General features: G+C 36.8%; 1 protein-coding gene across 1 annotated transcript in view; it reads right to left on the bottom strand.

Annotated features, from left to right (window-relative positions):
- Positions 1-13,711, bottom strand: part of PASD1 (PAS domain containing repressor 1) — a 122,834-nt gene that overhangs the window by 53,436 nt on the left and 55,687 nt on the right. The window contains exons 6-7 of the mRNA XM_032331048.1: positions 1,933-1,988; positions 524-678 (exon numbers count right to left, since the gene is read on the bottom strand). Coding sequence (XP_032186939.1) covers positions 524-678; positions 1,933-1,964 — 187 coding nt within the window. The 5' untranslated portion in view covers positions 1,965-1,988. The remainder of the gene's footprint in view (positions 1-523; positions 679-1,932; positions 1,989-13,711) is intronic.

Below are 13,711 nucleotides of genomic sequence, written 5' to 3'. Positions count from 1 at the left end.
ACCTGTTCAGATGTTTTGAATTAAGCCTACTTAAGTATTATAGGTACTATTTTACACCCTCAGGGCCATGTTTCTCTTTGCAACATTTACCACATGCCTCAAGCGCCTAGGATAAAGAAATCTGCATTATTATTGCCTAGTATTCTTCTTTTTTAAAGATTTTATTTATTTATTTGAAAGAGAATGAGAGAGAGAGAGCAAGAGAGCAGGGAGGGTCAGAAGGAGAAGCAGAATTCCTGCTGAGCAGGGAGCCCAGTACGGGACTTGATCCCAGGATTCCAGGATCACGACCTGAGTCAAAGGCAGTTGCTTAACCAACTGAGCCACCCGGGCTCCCTAACCAGTATTCTTCTATTAATTCTCATTTCCTTGTTCCACTTTTGCATGAACCTTAACAATATTTTCAACATTGACTATAAACAAACTTTGAAGAGAGAGAAACTAAGTGTTTCTCACCCACAACCAATTTTCCATATGGCTAATCAAAAACCTGTAAGGATGGGTTGGGGTGCCCAGATCAAACCTTCCTTCTCCTGTGAAGCAGCAGTCGTCCTCTGTGATGTTTTAGATCTGTCTCCTTTTACAGGGTAGCCATGAGCTTGAATCATGGCACGTAGTTCCGTGAAGAAGGCATTGAACCGGTCCTTCTTTTTATTTTCAGTTACATCAGGTACGTCCCTAAGTGACAAAAAACAATCAGTGTTGTTAACAGTAAGGGTAGGTCTAGAAATTCAGATGATGAAACAATGCATGGAGAAGAAATAAGAACAGAGAAAGGGAGTTGGTAATGTCAAACTTTGAGCAAAAAAACCCCCAGATCCTTGATCTATCACAGGGCAAAAATAGCTGTCAATATTAAAATGAGGCAATGAAAAAAGAATGAGGAAATGAAAGCCAATCTCATCTCCCTTAGACTGTGAGGTCCTCGAGGGTAGGGACCACATCTGTTTCAGTGTCTTCCATAGCAAAACCCAGCACAGTGTCTAGCACAGTAACCTAAGAATTATATAAAATAAATTAAATCCAGAAGAATTTGAATTAAATGGTGGATATTTGTTCCACCATATATTCTTACCTGCTTTTACAAGAGTACTTTTGATTAAAGAAAATTCTTTCTAAATTATATATAATTACTCAAGAGGCTCTTGCAAAGCCATTGCTTCATCTGAAAGAGAAGGCTGGGCAATAAAATGCTAATTGAGAGCTTTTTTTCTTTTTTTACCTTTGAAAAACAGATCATACTAAAAAATCTGGACAAAAACTTTTCCATCAGTGCACTAGAATTTATTTTTATAACTAACATCTTTTTAAAATTTAGATTTAATAACCAACATATAGTACATCACTAGTTTCAGATGTAGAGTTCAATAATCCATCAGTTGCGTATAACACCTGGTGCATATCATATCATATGTGCTCCTTAAGGCCCATCAGCCAGTTACACCATCCCCCCCACCCACCTCCCCTTCAGCAACCCTCAGTTTATTTCCCAGAGTTAAGGGCTTCTCATAGTTTCTCTCCCTCTCTGATTGCTTCCCATTCAGGAATTTACTTTAGATGCTAGAACGGGAAAAATAAGGTTATTTATCTTTTTCAAACATACATGAATTTAAGCTCTAGGCAAACCACGGCCCCAAAACAGACTTCTAACCCTATCAGGGAGTGTAAAGCACTTATTTAGTGTCAGCTCCGGGCAGCCACTGTGTAAGTCATGGAAGACACAGTTTGATGAGGGAGGCTGTCATGTACATAGTCAACACACTAAGTTTTATAACTGAGTTGGAGCTAGGAGTTATCGAAAACCCACTGGAGAGACCAAATTTCCCTGAGTCAGGCTTCCCAAAGGAAGCAGGATTTTACATGATGTGAAACAGATACAAAAGACAGGGGAGAGGGCTTTGACAGAAATATCAGTCAGTTATGAATTCATACCTCTTCTCTTTTTCTCTCTCAGCTTCATCCATTATTCAGTGATGTAACAAAGAATTCTGAAATCAAAGTAGAACAATATTTTACAAAGAAATCAGTCTATGATGAATCACAATAAAGCAATAAAACTAATCAAAATTCTCAATTGCATAGCACCTTTCCCTTAAGGAATGCCTACTTCTTTTAAAGATAGAATTTCATTAAGTACCAATAACCCTCTCATAAGTTATGTAGATGTTGAAGACTTGTTTTGTTGTCTGATCCCCAATGAATGTTACTCACAGTAGCATTACAAATGAATACATTTTTAAAAGTTACAAAAACACTGTGAAGTTACACAACTTAATCCCAAAATATCTGTAGGTTTAACTCCATGCCCTTAAAATTCCTTTAACTTCCACTAACTTGAAGAACACTTAATGAAACAAAGACAGACATGGGTTAAAATCTTCATATCTATAACACAATACCACACCACAATAGAAAAAATATGCATTTATTGCTGCTATCACAGAAATCCTGAGCATATAAAAAATGGCCCTAAAATCACCAAAGTCCTCTGCTTTGAATTGTATAATGAGACTCACACATCACCTCAGGGTCAAAGCCTAACCTAATCTAAATAAAAGAGTCCTAAGGCATTCATAGACTGACACTTCTAAATGTTTAAATAATATGTATATGATATTTCATGCAAATTATTCCAGAAAACATAGAGGTCACTCACCCAACTCATTTTATAATCCTAGTATATTCTTTATACCAAACCAGATAAAGGAAGCATCAAAAGGGAAAATTTTATAAGCCAATTTTGCTTATGATCCAGATGCAAAATCCTAAGTAAAATTATCAAACCCAAAACAAGACAGTATTTTAAAAATGGGGCTAATTCTATAAGTACTAAGATAATTTCACATTAGAAAAATATAATTCAATATATCAGACAAAAAGAAAAAAGAATGTGATCATCTCAGTAAATGCTGAAAATGCATTTGATATCATTCAAAACACATGTATAATTTTTTTAAAAAATATTATAACAGACTAGGTAGATAAAGCAGCTTCCTTAACCTGATAGAGGAAAACAACCAAAAGCATACAAAGATCATACTTAGACATTTAATATATAGTGCTAAAGGTACTAACCAATACATTTAGATAAGAAAAAGAAATAAAATCAATAACTCTTGGAAAGGAAAAGTAAAAATCCTCATTCATGAACACTATGATTATGTACACAGAGAATCCAAGAGATCTGCAATTTCCTAAAATAATAAAATACTTCAGCAAGATGGCTATATATCAGATTACTATATAAAAGTTAATCTTGTTCCCTTATACCAGAAATTAGAAAATATTTTTTTTGAAGATACAATGGAAAGAGAAATTTATAGGGACTACTGTTTATGGCCATGGAATAGCCCTCTTGCTATGAACAACTATGAGACTAAACAAATTAGAGGAAATACCTATTTGGAAACATTGAACAGCAGGCAGCACATGCCTGTGATCCCTGAGATAAGAGCAAAAATGAGACGGACCTTAGAATAATCCCACTTTCTACCTAAAGGTAGTTTCAAACCATGGTTCAAGAAGCAGACTCCCAAGAAGAGTACAGGGATCTCACTGAGATTAGGAGACAGAAATAAGAATTCAAGAAAGCCAAGGTGGCTGGAACTTGTGGAGCAGAATACCAGAAAGAAAAAAGCTATGAGGGGCGCCTGGGTGGCTCAGTGGATTAAGCCACTGCCTTCAGCTCAGGTCATGATCTCAGGGTCCTGAGATCGAGTCCCGCATCGGGCTCTCTGCTCATCAGGGAGCCTGCTTCCCTCTCTCTCTCTCTCTGCCTGCCTCTCTACCTACTTGTGATCTCTCTCTGTCAAATAAATAAATAAAATCTTTGAAAAAAAAAAAAAGAAAAAAGCTATGGCAAAACAAACAAACCCCAGAAATCTGAATAGAGTCCCTTGAACTTTTGGGTGAATACTTAACCTGTGCCTATGCAAGATGACACTCTACAAAACCAAGCAAGGAACACCTATCAGGGAAAGAACAAATCCAGTAAATTCAAAACTAAACGATCACAGCTTATGTGTGGTTGGAAGACAGATCTGAGCTTCATCCAGCAAAGTGAAGAAAAAAGACTGAGAAAATGCACAGAGCCCGTGGGATAAAATCAGGCAATCTAAAATATATGTAACTGGATTCTCAGAAAGAGGAGGCAAAATAACTTGAAAACTGGTCAAATTTTCTATACTGAATGAAAAATATAAACTCATATATTCAAGCAGCTCAATGAATCCAAGAAAATAAACACAACAGAAAACTCACTAAGGCATATAATAAACATACTGCTGAAAACCAATTATAAAAAGAAAATCTTAAAAGCAAATAGAAATAAAAAACACTTTTAATACAAGAGAAAAAAGAATGACCTCTGTCTGACTTCTTATCAAACAACACAAGCCAAAAGAAAATGAAACATCTTTAAAGTGCTGGATGGGAGTGGTTAGAATCAAACTAGAATTCTATATCCAACTAAAATATACCCTTCAAAGAAGTTGAGAGTAAAGACACCTTCAGGTGAACAAAATCTGAAAGAAGGTAAGGCCAGTACCTAGCACTACCAGAAATGTTAAAGGAACTATTTCAGGTAAAAGGAAAAGAATACCAGATGGAAACTCAGATTTACATAAAGTCATGAAAAGCACTGGCAATAATAAATATGTAGATAAATATAATTTTTTTTTATCTTTATGCCCAAGAGAATTGAAATAAAAACAAAGGACTGTAGGGCTTGTAATATGTGTGGAAGTCAAACCTATGACAATAACAATGCAAATGAGGGAAGGGTGGAGAAAACAATGTACTGTTGTCAGGTTCTTACATTATACATAAAGTGGGACAATAGGAGTTCACAGCACACAGTAATAAGTTAAAGATGTGTACTATAAACTTTCTAGAGCAACAAATAAAACACTCATGTGATATGAACTATAAATAAAAAAAAGATAAAACGGCATACTAATTACTCATTTAATCCAAAAGAAGAAAAAGAAGACAAAGATAACAAAGATCAAATGGGACAAACAGAAAACATGTAGCAAGATGGTAGACTAAAGTTTAAGCATACTGATAATTATATTAACTGTCAATGGACACAATCGTTACGTCTGGAACTGCTAAAACTGGATAGAAAAGTAAGGCCAAGGGGTGCCTGGGTGGCTCAGTTGGTTAAGGTCTGCCTTGGGCTCAGGTTATGATCCCAGGGTTCTGGAATAGAGCGCCAAGTCGGGATCCCTGCTCAGCAGGAAGCCTGCTTCTCCGTCTCCCTCTGCCCCATATCTCCTGGGCTCATGCTCTCTCTCTCAAACAAATAAATAAAATCTTAAAAAAAAAAATAGGGATGCCTGGGTGGCTCAGTAGGTTAAGCATCTGCTTTCAGCTCAGGTCGTGATTCCAGGATTCTAGGATCAAGGCCCACCTTGGGATCCCTGTTCACAAGAAGTCTGCTTCTCCTTCTCCTCCTTGTTCATGCTCTCTCTCTCTCTCTCTCTCTCTCTCAAATAAATAAATAAAATCTTTTAAAAAGAAAAAGAAAAGTAAGACCAAACTACCCTTGAATGATATGAGGGGTTAGGGCAGTGAACCTTCCCCACATAGTTGAAAATGCACATTTAACTTTTGATTTCCCTAAAACTTAACTACTAACAACCTACCTTTGAGAGGAAGCCTTACTGGAAACAAACAGTCAATAAACACAGATTTTGGATTTTATGTATATTATCTACGGCATTCTTACAATAAAGTAAGTTAGATAAAAGAAAATGTTACTAAGAAAATCATAAGGAAGAGAACACTCATTTACAGTACTGTCCGGTATTTACATAAAAAATAATCTACCTATAAGTGGACCTTTGCAGTTCAAACCTGTGTCATTCAAGGGTCAACTATTCAAGTGTCTACAAAATACCTCAATTATAAAGACACAGCTAGGTTACAAGTAAAAGAACAGAATATATATATATATATATATATATATATATATATATATATATAACAGAATATATATATATATATATATAATATCCTAATGACAAAAAGCTTGAATGGCTAATTAATATCAGACAAAGAATACTTCAGGTAAGGCATAGTACTAAGGAAAAAGAGGGATGTTTCACAATGATAAGTCAATCAAGAAAACATAACAATCCTAAATAGATATGCTCCTAATTACAAAACTTCAAAATGAGTAAGAACTGAAAGAAAGAAACCCATAATTTCACCTGGTGAGTTCAACACATTTCTACCAGTAATCAATAGTGTAAGTAAATAGAAAATAAGTAAGGGTATTGAAGACTTACACTGCCAACAAACTTAGCCCCATGTGTTTACAGAACACGATGCTTAGCAACTATAGAACAGATATTTTCCATTCTATGTGTAACTATTATAAAGATTCAAAATATGCTGGACAATAAAACCAGTTTCAGTAAATTTAAAGCATTAAAATCATATAGATTATGTTCTCTTCTCAAATAGAATTAAATTAGAAATCAATAATAAATAAATAACAAAATATCTGGAAAACCCCTGAACACTTAGAAATTAAATTTTAAAAAATACTTCTAAATAATTTGTGAATCAAAGAAGAAACCTTTGAAAAAGGTTTAAACAAGGGAAATTAGACAACTATAGCTGAATGATTATGAAAATTATGTTTTAATTTTACAAACTTCAATTATCAGATTATAATTTATTAAAACTACACTATACATACTTTTGGTCTCATATATTTCCAAAAAAGTTATATATCTATAATTACACAAATCACTTTTTCATGTTTTAAAATAAATTTATAGGTTTCTTTATATAGAAAAGAAACTGATGGTAGCCAGAGGGGAGATGGTGGGGGGATGGGTAAAGTAGATGAAGATGATGAAGAGGTACAAACTTCCAGCTACAAAATGAAGAAGTCACAAAGAAGAAAAGTGCAGCATAAAGAATGTAGTCAACAATACTATAATAGCCTTGTCTGGTGACAGATGCGAACTACACTTATTGTGGTGAACAGCTCATAATGTCAAATCACTATGTTGTACACTTGAAATGCATATAACATTGTATATCAACTATATTTCAATAATGAAAATATTTTTTAAAACTACTAGCCTACTTAAAAAAAAAAAACGAAGTGGCAACTCTTCTGGGTTGCTTCCCTATTCAGGAGCTTTGCACTTCGTCATTTAATAAACTTTGCTTTGCTGCCAAAAAAAAAAAGAAAGAAAGAAAGAAAGAAAAAAGAAACTACAGTGATCAGTAGTTAATCCAACAAAAATGTGCTATTTACACAGAAAATAATGTCTTTATTAAATCAGACAAAAGAAGATCTAAATAAATGGAAAGATATGCCATTTCCCTGGACAGAAAGTCCCCATATATCATAAATCTATCAGATCTCCCCAATTAATCTAGTAATTAACTTAATTCTGGTCAAAACCCAGAAATTTACTTTTCTATATGACTTAAGACTTACTTTTCTATGTGATTTACTTTTCTATATGACTTCAGAAGTTAATTACACAATTCCTATGGAGAACAAAGAGTCAGAAATATCCAGGATAATCTTGAAGAACAGCAACAGTGTAAAAGGATGTGTCCTACTAGTCACTGAGGCTTATTATAAAGCTGTAGTCATGTCAATTCATTAAATTCTTAATCCTGAAACATTTTCAGGGGCCACATCTGGGGCCTGTGTGACACACAGAAAACATGTGCCATCATCTCCCAGTAGAAATGGATGAGGATTAAATGACACTAGAGGCTTAATCCTGAATTAGAATCAAAGTGAACACATCATGCACCCTGCAGCCATAGAGGGAATTAAGGCTGAGGGGCAAAAGAGTAGCAAGACCATGACTTTCTTTGGATGCAAACCTAGAGGAATAGAAATGTCAGGATAAAGACGACATACAGCATTGCAATTCAAGGAATTTACTTACATGACTCAAGGCTGATGATGACCTTTCCAACAAATTCTCCACAATTTCAGACTCATCTACCTTTGCTTATTCTGCTTGAGGATTTATAAAGTTGAATTTTAATGAAGCTCCATGTGAAATGTCTACACTTGTTGCATTCTTCAATTTGAACTAAAGTATTACTGTCCCGCCACTAGGAATCGAACTCCCTTTATCCTTCCTCCCGAGATTACATTTCTTATTTCATGGAAAGTCTCTGCATTCGTGACATTACCCAGTGGATTTTTCATATGTTTTTAAATCAGTGTGGAGGCCACTGAAAAGCATGTTTGTGAAGAATCTACATTAGGAAAGAAAATACTTGTTATAATATAGGTGAAAAAGAAGGTCATAAATTGTGTATGTTATATTAGTCCGATCATGTTCAACATGATACACAAACAAATAAAATCCTGTGTAGAAAACAGGACTAGGGAAAGAAAACATCCAGAAGTGTCTCTGGCTATGTATTTAATATGTGATTAAGCATGTGTTTAATATGTGATTATGTTTAATATGTGATTAAACATATTTTTATTTTTATATGTTATTTTATTTTATTGTTTTCCAGGAGTGGTTATTTTCTTTTTTTTTTTTTTTTGCATTTCTTAAGTTCGTTATATGTGTAACATTCAAAATTAAGAAACACCTCTCAAACACAGAAGCCAGTGCTGAACAGTGAAGAGGTCGGGCTTCAAATCAATTGGATCTGGGTTCAAGTCCCAACTGTATCCCTTCAGAGTTGTGTAGTCTTTGTGAGTTCCTTAGTCTTTGAGTCTTGATTATCTGAACTGTAAAGTCTGAGTTATATAACACCTACGTGCCAAAGTTTCTGTGAGAATTAAGTTAAAAGACATAAAATGTGGTTAGCATTGTGTCTAGCACATAGTAGCCACCCAATACATTATAGCTTTAATTAGAGTTAGTCACATTAGCAGTAGTATACAGTCTAAAGGACCATAAGATGCACTCTTCTCAGGAAAGGAATCGAGGGCAAACAACTGGCAATAAAGAGGTCCTTTAATGCCACTTGTGACAAGAATGAGAGAACCCTGAGATCCATCACCATGAAGTGGACCAGCTGGATCAGTCTAACATGGCATAAGACAGAGTGGGGCTATTATGCCACCTAATGTATGTCTTCATCATGAACATGTGGTGGAAGATTGTGACTCTGGAGTGGTCCTCAGCTGCACAGAAGCAAGATCTTCTCCAGAGCAACAAACAGCCCGCATGTAGGAATGGATGAGGGAGATATTCAGATTGATCTTTGCTTGGTGTTTTCCTGAGCACCGAGGAAGACAAGAGGCCACCAAGGATATTGGCCAGAAAAAGTACTTGAAAGTTGGACCTTAATGTAAAGATTGACTAAGAAGTTGGAAACAAGGTTGGGGAGGTTCACCAAGAAAAATTACAGCAGTCGGGGGGTGAAGTCAATCGGAAGAGAGCAAAGAACAGGGCTGCTAAAAATGACATGGATAGAGCAATAGATGAATCAGAGGTTCTAGCATAACTGGGGAGGATTCAGTTGAAAATGTCACCAGTAGTTTCTGGCGATAACCAAATGCAATCATAAAAAATATCTGTTTCATAAAAAGAAAAATATAGCAAGAAAGATAGCACATTTCACCCTGCCACATCCGAAGAGGCTGAAGTTAACTAGTTAGTGCTCTGTAACCAAGGAACAACTGCCCTCTCTGTAGAGCTGCCTAATCCCAGACAGTGACTGGGGGGCCCAAGAAGCCGGTCAGCAGATTTAATCCTTGCTCAGCAGCAGCCCTTACTGGGCTCCTCCAGATCAGTTTTCCCACTGCCCCACCCCCAACCAATCTGTCAGTCAGCCTGGCCCAACTGACAAAGAGAAGGAAACCCTTGCAGCCTTCACAGACCAATAATGGCCAGAAAGTGTTTGGCTCATGTAAACATCATTTAAAATGTTTATATGGAATTCTAAAGAAAACCAGATAGGGTCTGAAGAAAAGCAGAATGTAACAGTGAATCCATCTTTGGCTATTACTCTGGTTACAATATTTGTTTATTTTAAAATAAAAACCTCAAAGTATTTAAAATGCCATTGTGGAGGATAATCATACCATACATTAGTAGTTAGAAAATTGGCTGTGCATTATCAAGGACCAAGTCTTCTTTTATACAGAGAGAGAGAGAAAAAGGGAGAGAGAGACATACATGCACACACTTTTTTTTAAATAAACAATTGCTCACATAAAGGAATGTGGTCTTTCAAATCTCAATATGACTCTGGGGATTTTTTTAAGCTTATAAGGGGAAATGCATGATGGCATGTTTCATCAATTTGAATGAAATCAACATCTCTTACTCTTGTAAGGTTTATTAAAGATATTCAAACAGTGAAAATGAAATATTAACAATTCTCATGTAGACAGTAATGATGTTAAATGTATATGGCATAAATATATCAACCAAGTCATGGAATTTTCCAATTTATTTTCAATCAAAATTTTCTTCAAAAATTGTACCTCGTAAGATTCTATTTACTCACCCATTTTAAGGGATCTTTTTCTAATGGTTAAAATTAAGAATGAAAATTAACCTAGACTGAATTAGGTAACATGTGTGCCAAGTACCATGAAGCATAAACCAGGAAAGGGCAAGTGGCAAAGTCATAACCCAAAAGAGATCCAGAAACAGGATCAGACTTTCTGATACCTTTACATTATCCCCAAAGGATGGCTTTTCTTTCTTTTTTTTTTTTAAGATTTTATTTATTTATCAGAGAGAGAGAGGGGGAGAGAGCAAGCACAGGCAGACAGAATGGCAGGCAGAGGCAGAGCGAGAAGCAGACTCCCTGCTGAGCAAGGAGCCCCATGTGGGACTCGATCTCAGGACGCTGGGATCATGACCTGAGCCGAAGGCAGCTGCTCAACCAATTGAGCCACCCAGGCGTCCCAAGGATGGCTTTTCTTTTCTTGAATCTGAGATTTTTCTAGCTAGCTCTCACTGCACAGGTATGGGCCTTGGTCTAGGTGAGGTGATAGGGAAGCCAGGCACTGAAGAAAATGAACCTATCTATGTAAGAGCACACACACCTCCACAAGTAAAATGTCCACTCTTTCCTAGACCAATGCTGATGTTCATTTTGTGCACCTTCTACAGTTCCTTCTGAGGACAGGGTCAGGTGATTTGTGTCCAATGCTATATTCCCAGCATCCCAAATTGTTCTTGGCAGAAAACCTATGCTGAATAAATGTTTGGTGGATGAATCTGTCAAAGAAAAAACACGGAGTCCTACCTGGCAAAATGCTGATGAACAGCCAAAGGTTGCTGAACATCTCTTATCCTACTAATTATGTTCTGTTCCTAAAAGAAAAACAGGTGAAAGGAAAGGAAAGGAAAGGAAAGGAAAAGAAAGAAAAGGAAAGGGGAGAGAGAAAGAAGAAGGAAGAAAGGAAAAAAGGAAAGAAGGCAGGAAGAAGACAGGCAGGCAAACCCAGACGATAGAGAAACAAAGTCGCATCTACACATACATCTCTTACTGGTTTTGCAGTTTGGGGACTTCTGTATGGTATGTTCTCTTAGCCTGAGTCAATATACTAAGAAGCAAAATGTTTCTTACATCTTTCAACATTCTGGTAGGATATTTCCAGTTTCTATATGATGCAGTAAAAACTGAACATGTCCCTGAAAGAAAGCAGGAATTCATTAAATTCCTAATCTTAGTCATAGTCCAATTAAAAATCTGGATCTCAGTCATATTCCAATTAAAAATCTGGATCATCTATAAACCCTTTGCATGGTCCTGCCAATTCTGAAATTTCAGCCGTTCATTTGATCCCTGTGCCCACTACACCCTGGCAGCACACAGGCTTATGGGAAAGACTGACATCTACGTAAGTCCATTGATTCAAGTCAATGGAATTATCACTGCTGGACCAGAAACTTCCCAGAAGGTGTCTGAGGTAATTGTGCAATGGATCCAAAAGACCTCAGCCAGTAGATGGAGGAGGAGAGGACACGACAGGCAGAAAACAAAGCCTGAGTAGAGGCACTGTCGTGGAACAGCATGGTATGGCGACATCAGATTGTCTTTACTGCTGCCTAGCATGTGAACCTGGGCAAGTCACGTGACCTTTCTGGGCCCTAGTTTCCTCACCTAGAAAAACGGGAATGATAATAGCACCACTTCATTGGATGTTGTGAAGATTCCCTGAAATGACGGATAGCAAACTGTATGAAGAAACAAAGTAAGACGGTGATTCCCAGAGGCTGGGGGAAGGAAAAATAGGGAAATACTGTTTACATGTACAGAGTTTCAGTTTAGGATGATGAACAAGTTGTGGAGACGGAGAGCGGCAATGGCCGCACAGCAGTGTGAATGCACTTAGTGCCCCTCAGTCACATGCTTAAAGCATGGTTACATTGGTAAATTTTATGTTATGTGTATTTTACTACCACAATAAAAAGGCAAAAGAAAACCAAAAATAAAGGTCCAGGCCTGCTCTGCATGCAACACAATGTGGTTGAAATCAAGAATATCAGGTGGAGGAGGGTTAGATCAAATTTGATCTACCCCCCTAGTGTCCCATGAGAACACGTGGAGGTGCTATGACTCGAAGTGATATTCTGTAAAGATAAAATGGATATTGGTATTTTATCAAGATCACCCTGGGGGTGGGTTAGATGATTACAAGCAAGTCGAGGCTGAAAGAAGGCTACTATTTAAAGTGAGTCCCCCAAGGGGACTCAGTCAGTGAAGCGTGTCTGCCTTCTGCTCAGATCATGAACCCAGGATCCTGGGATTGGCCCCCACATCTCATAGGGCTCCCCGCTCAGTGGGGAGTCTGCTTCTCCCTCCCCCCTCTGCTACTCCCCCTGCTTATACTCTCTCCTTTCCTCCTTCTGTCTCTGCGTCAAATAAGTGAATAAAATCTTTAAAAATATATATTTAAAAAATTTAGTGTGGCCCCCCTCTCAGCAGAGTTGGTCTTACCTGAAGCTTTGGGAAGCACAGGGTTAGAACACCCAAGGAATTCAGCCCAGAAAGGCTTACAATGGGACAGTGGCAGCACACACAGGGCCATCATCACTAACAATTATGGAACTTACTACATACATGCTAGGTTCTGTGTATTTCAAAACCCACCATTTTAACCTCTCAACTGTGTGGCAGGTGCTATTACTCCCACTTCTCACATGGAATACTATTACCCAGTCATAAAAAGGAGGGAAATCCTGCCATTTGTAACAATATAGATGGAACTTGAGGGCATTATGCTAAAAGAAATAATAAGAAGTGAAAGACAAACACTGTATAATCTCACTTATATGTAAATGTTAAAAAAAATTTCATTGAAACAGCAGGTTGGTGGTTGCTCTGGGTGAGGGATGGGGGTGAAGGATATGGGTGAAGGTGGTCAAAAGGTGCAAACTTCCAGTTACAAAATAAATAAGCTCTGGAGGTATAATGTACAGTGTGGTGATTATAGTTAACAATAATGTACCTTATATTTAAAACTTGCCATGACAGTAGATATTAAAAGTTGTCATTACAAAGAAAAAGATTTGTGACCATGTAATGTGATGGATGTTAACTTATTGTGATAATCACTTTGCAATATATACATAAATCAAGATGCTGTACACCTTAAACTTATACAATGTTATGTGTCAATTACATCTCAATAAAACTTTTTTTTAACTAATGACCAACTTCTCTCCATCATTTTTTATTGAGGTGTGATTAATATACGGTATTATATCAGCATCAGGTGTTCAAGATAAAG

This window comes from Mustela erminea, chromosome X (assembly GCF_009829155.1).
Source record: "Mustela erminea isolate mMusErm1 chromosome X, mMusErm1.Pri, whole genome shotgun sequence".
Lineage (NCBI taxonomy): Eukaryota > Metazoa > Chordata > Mammalia > Carnivora > Mustelidae > Mustela > Mustela erminea.
The sequence above is the reverse complement of the archived record's forward strand: the minus strand, read 5'-3'. Positions and strand labels throughout refer to the sequence as shown.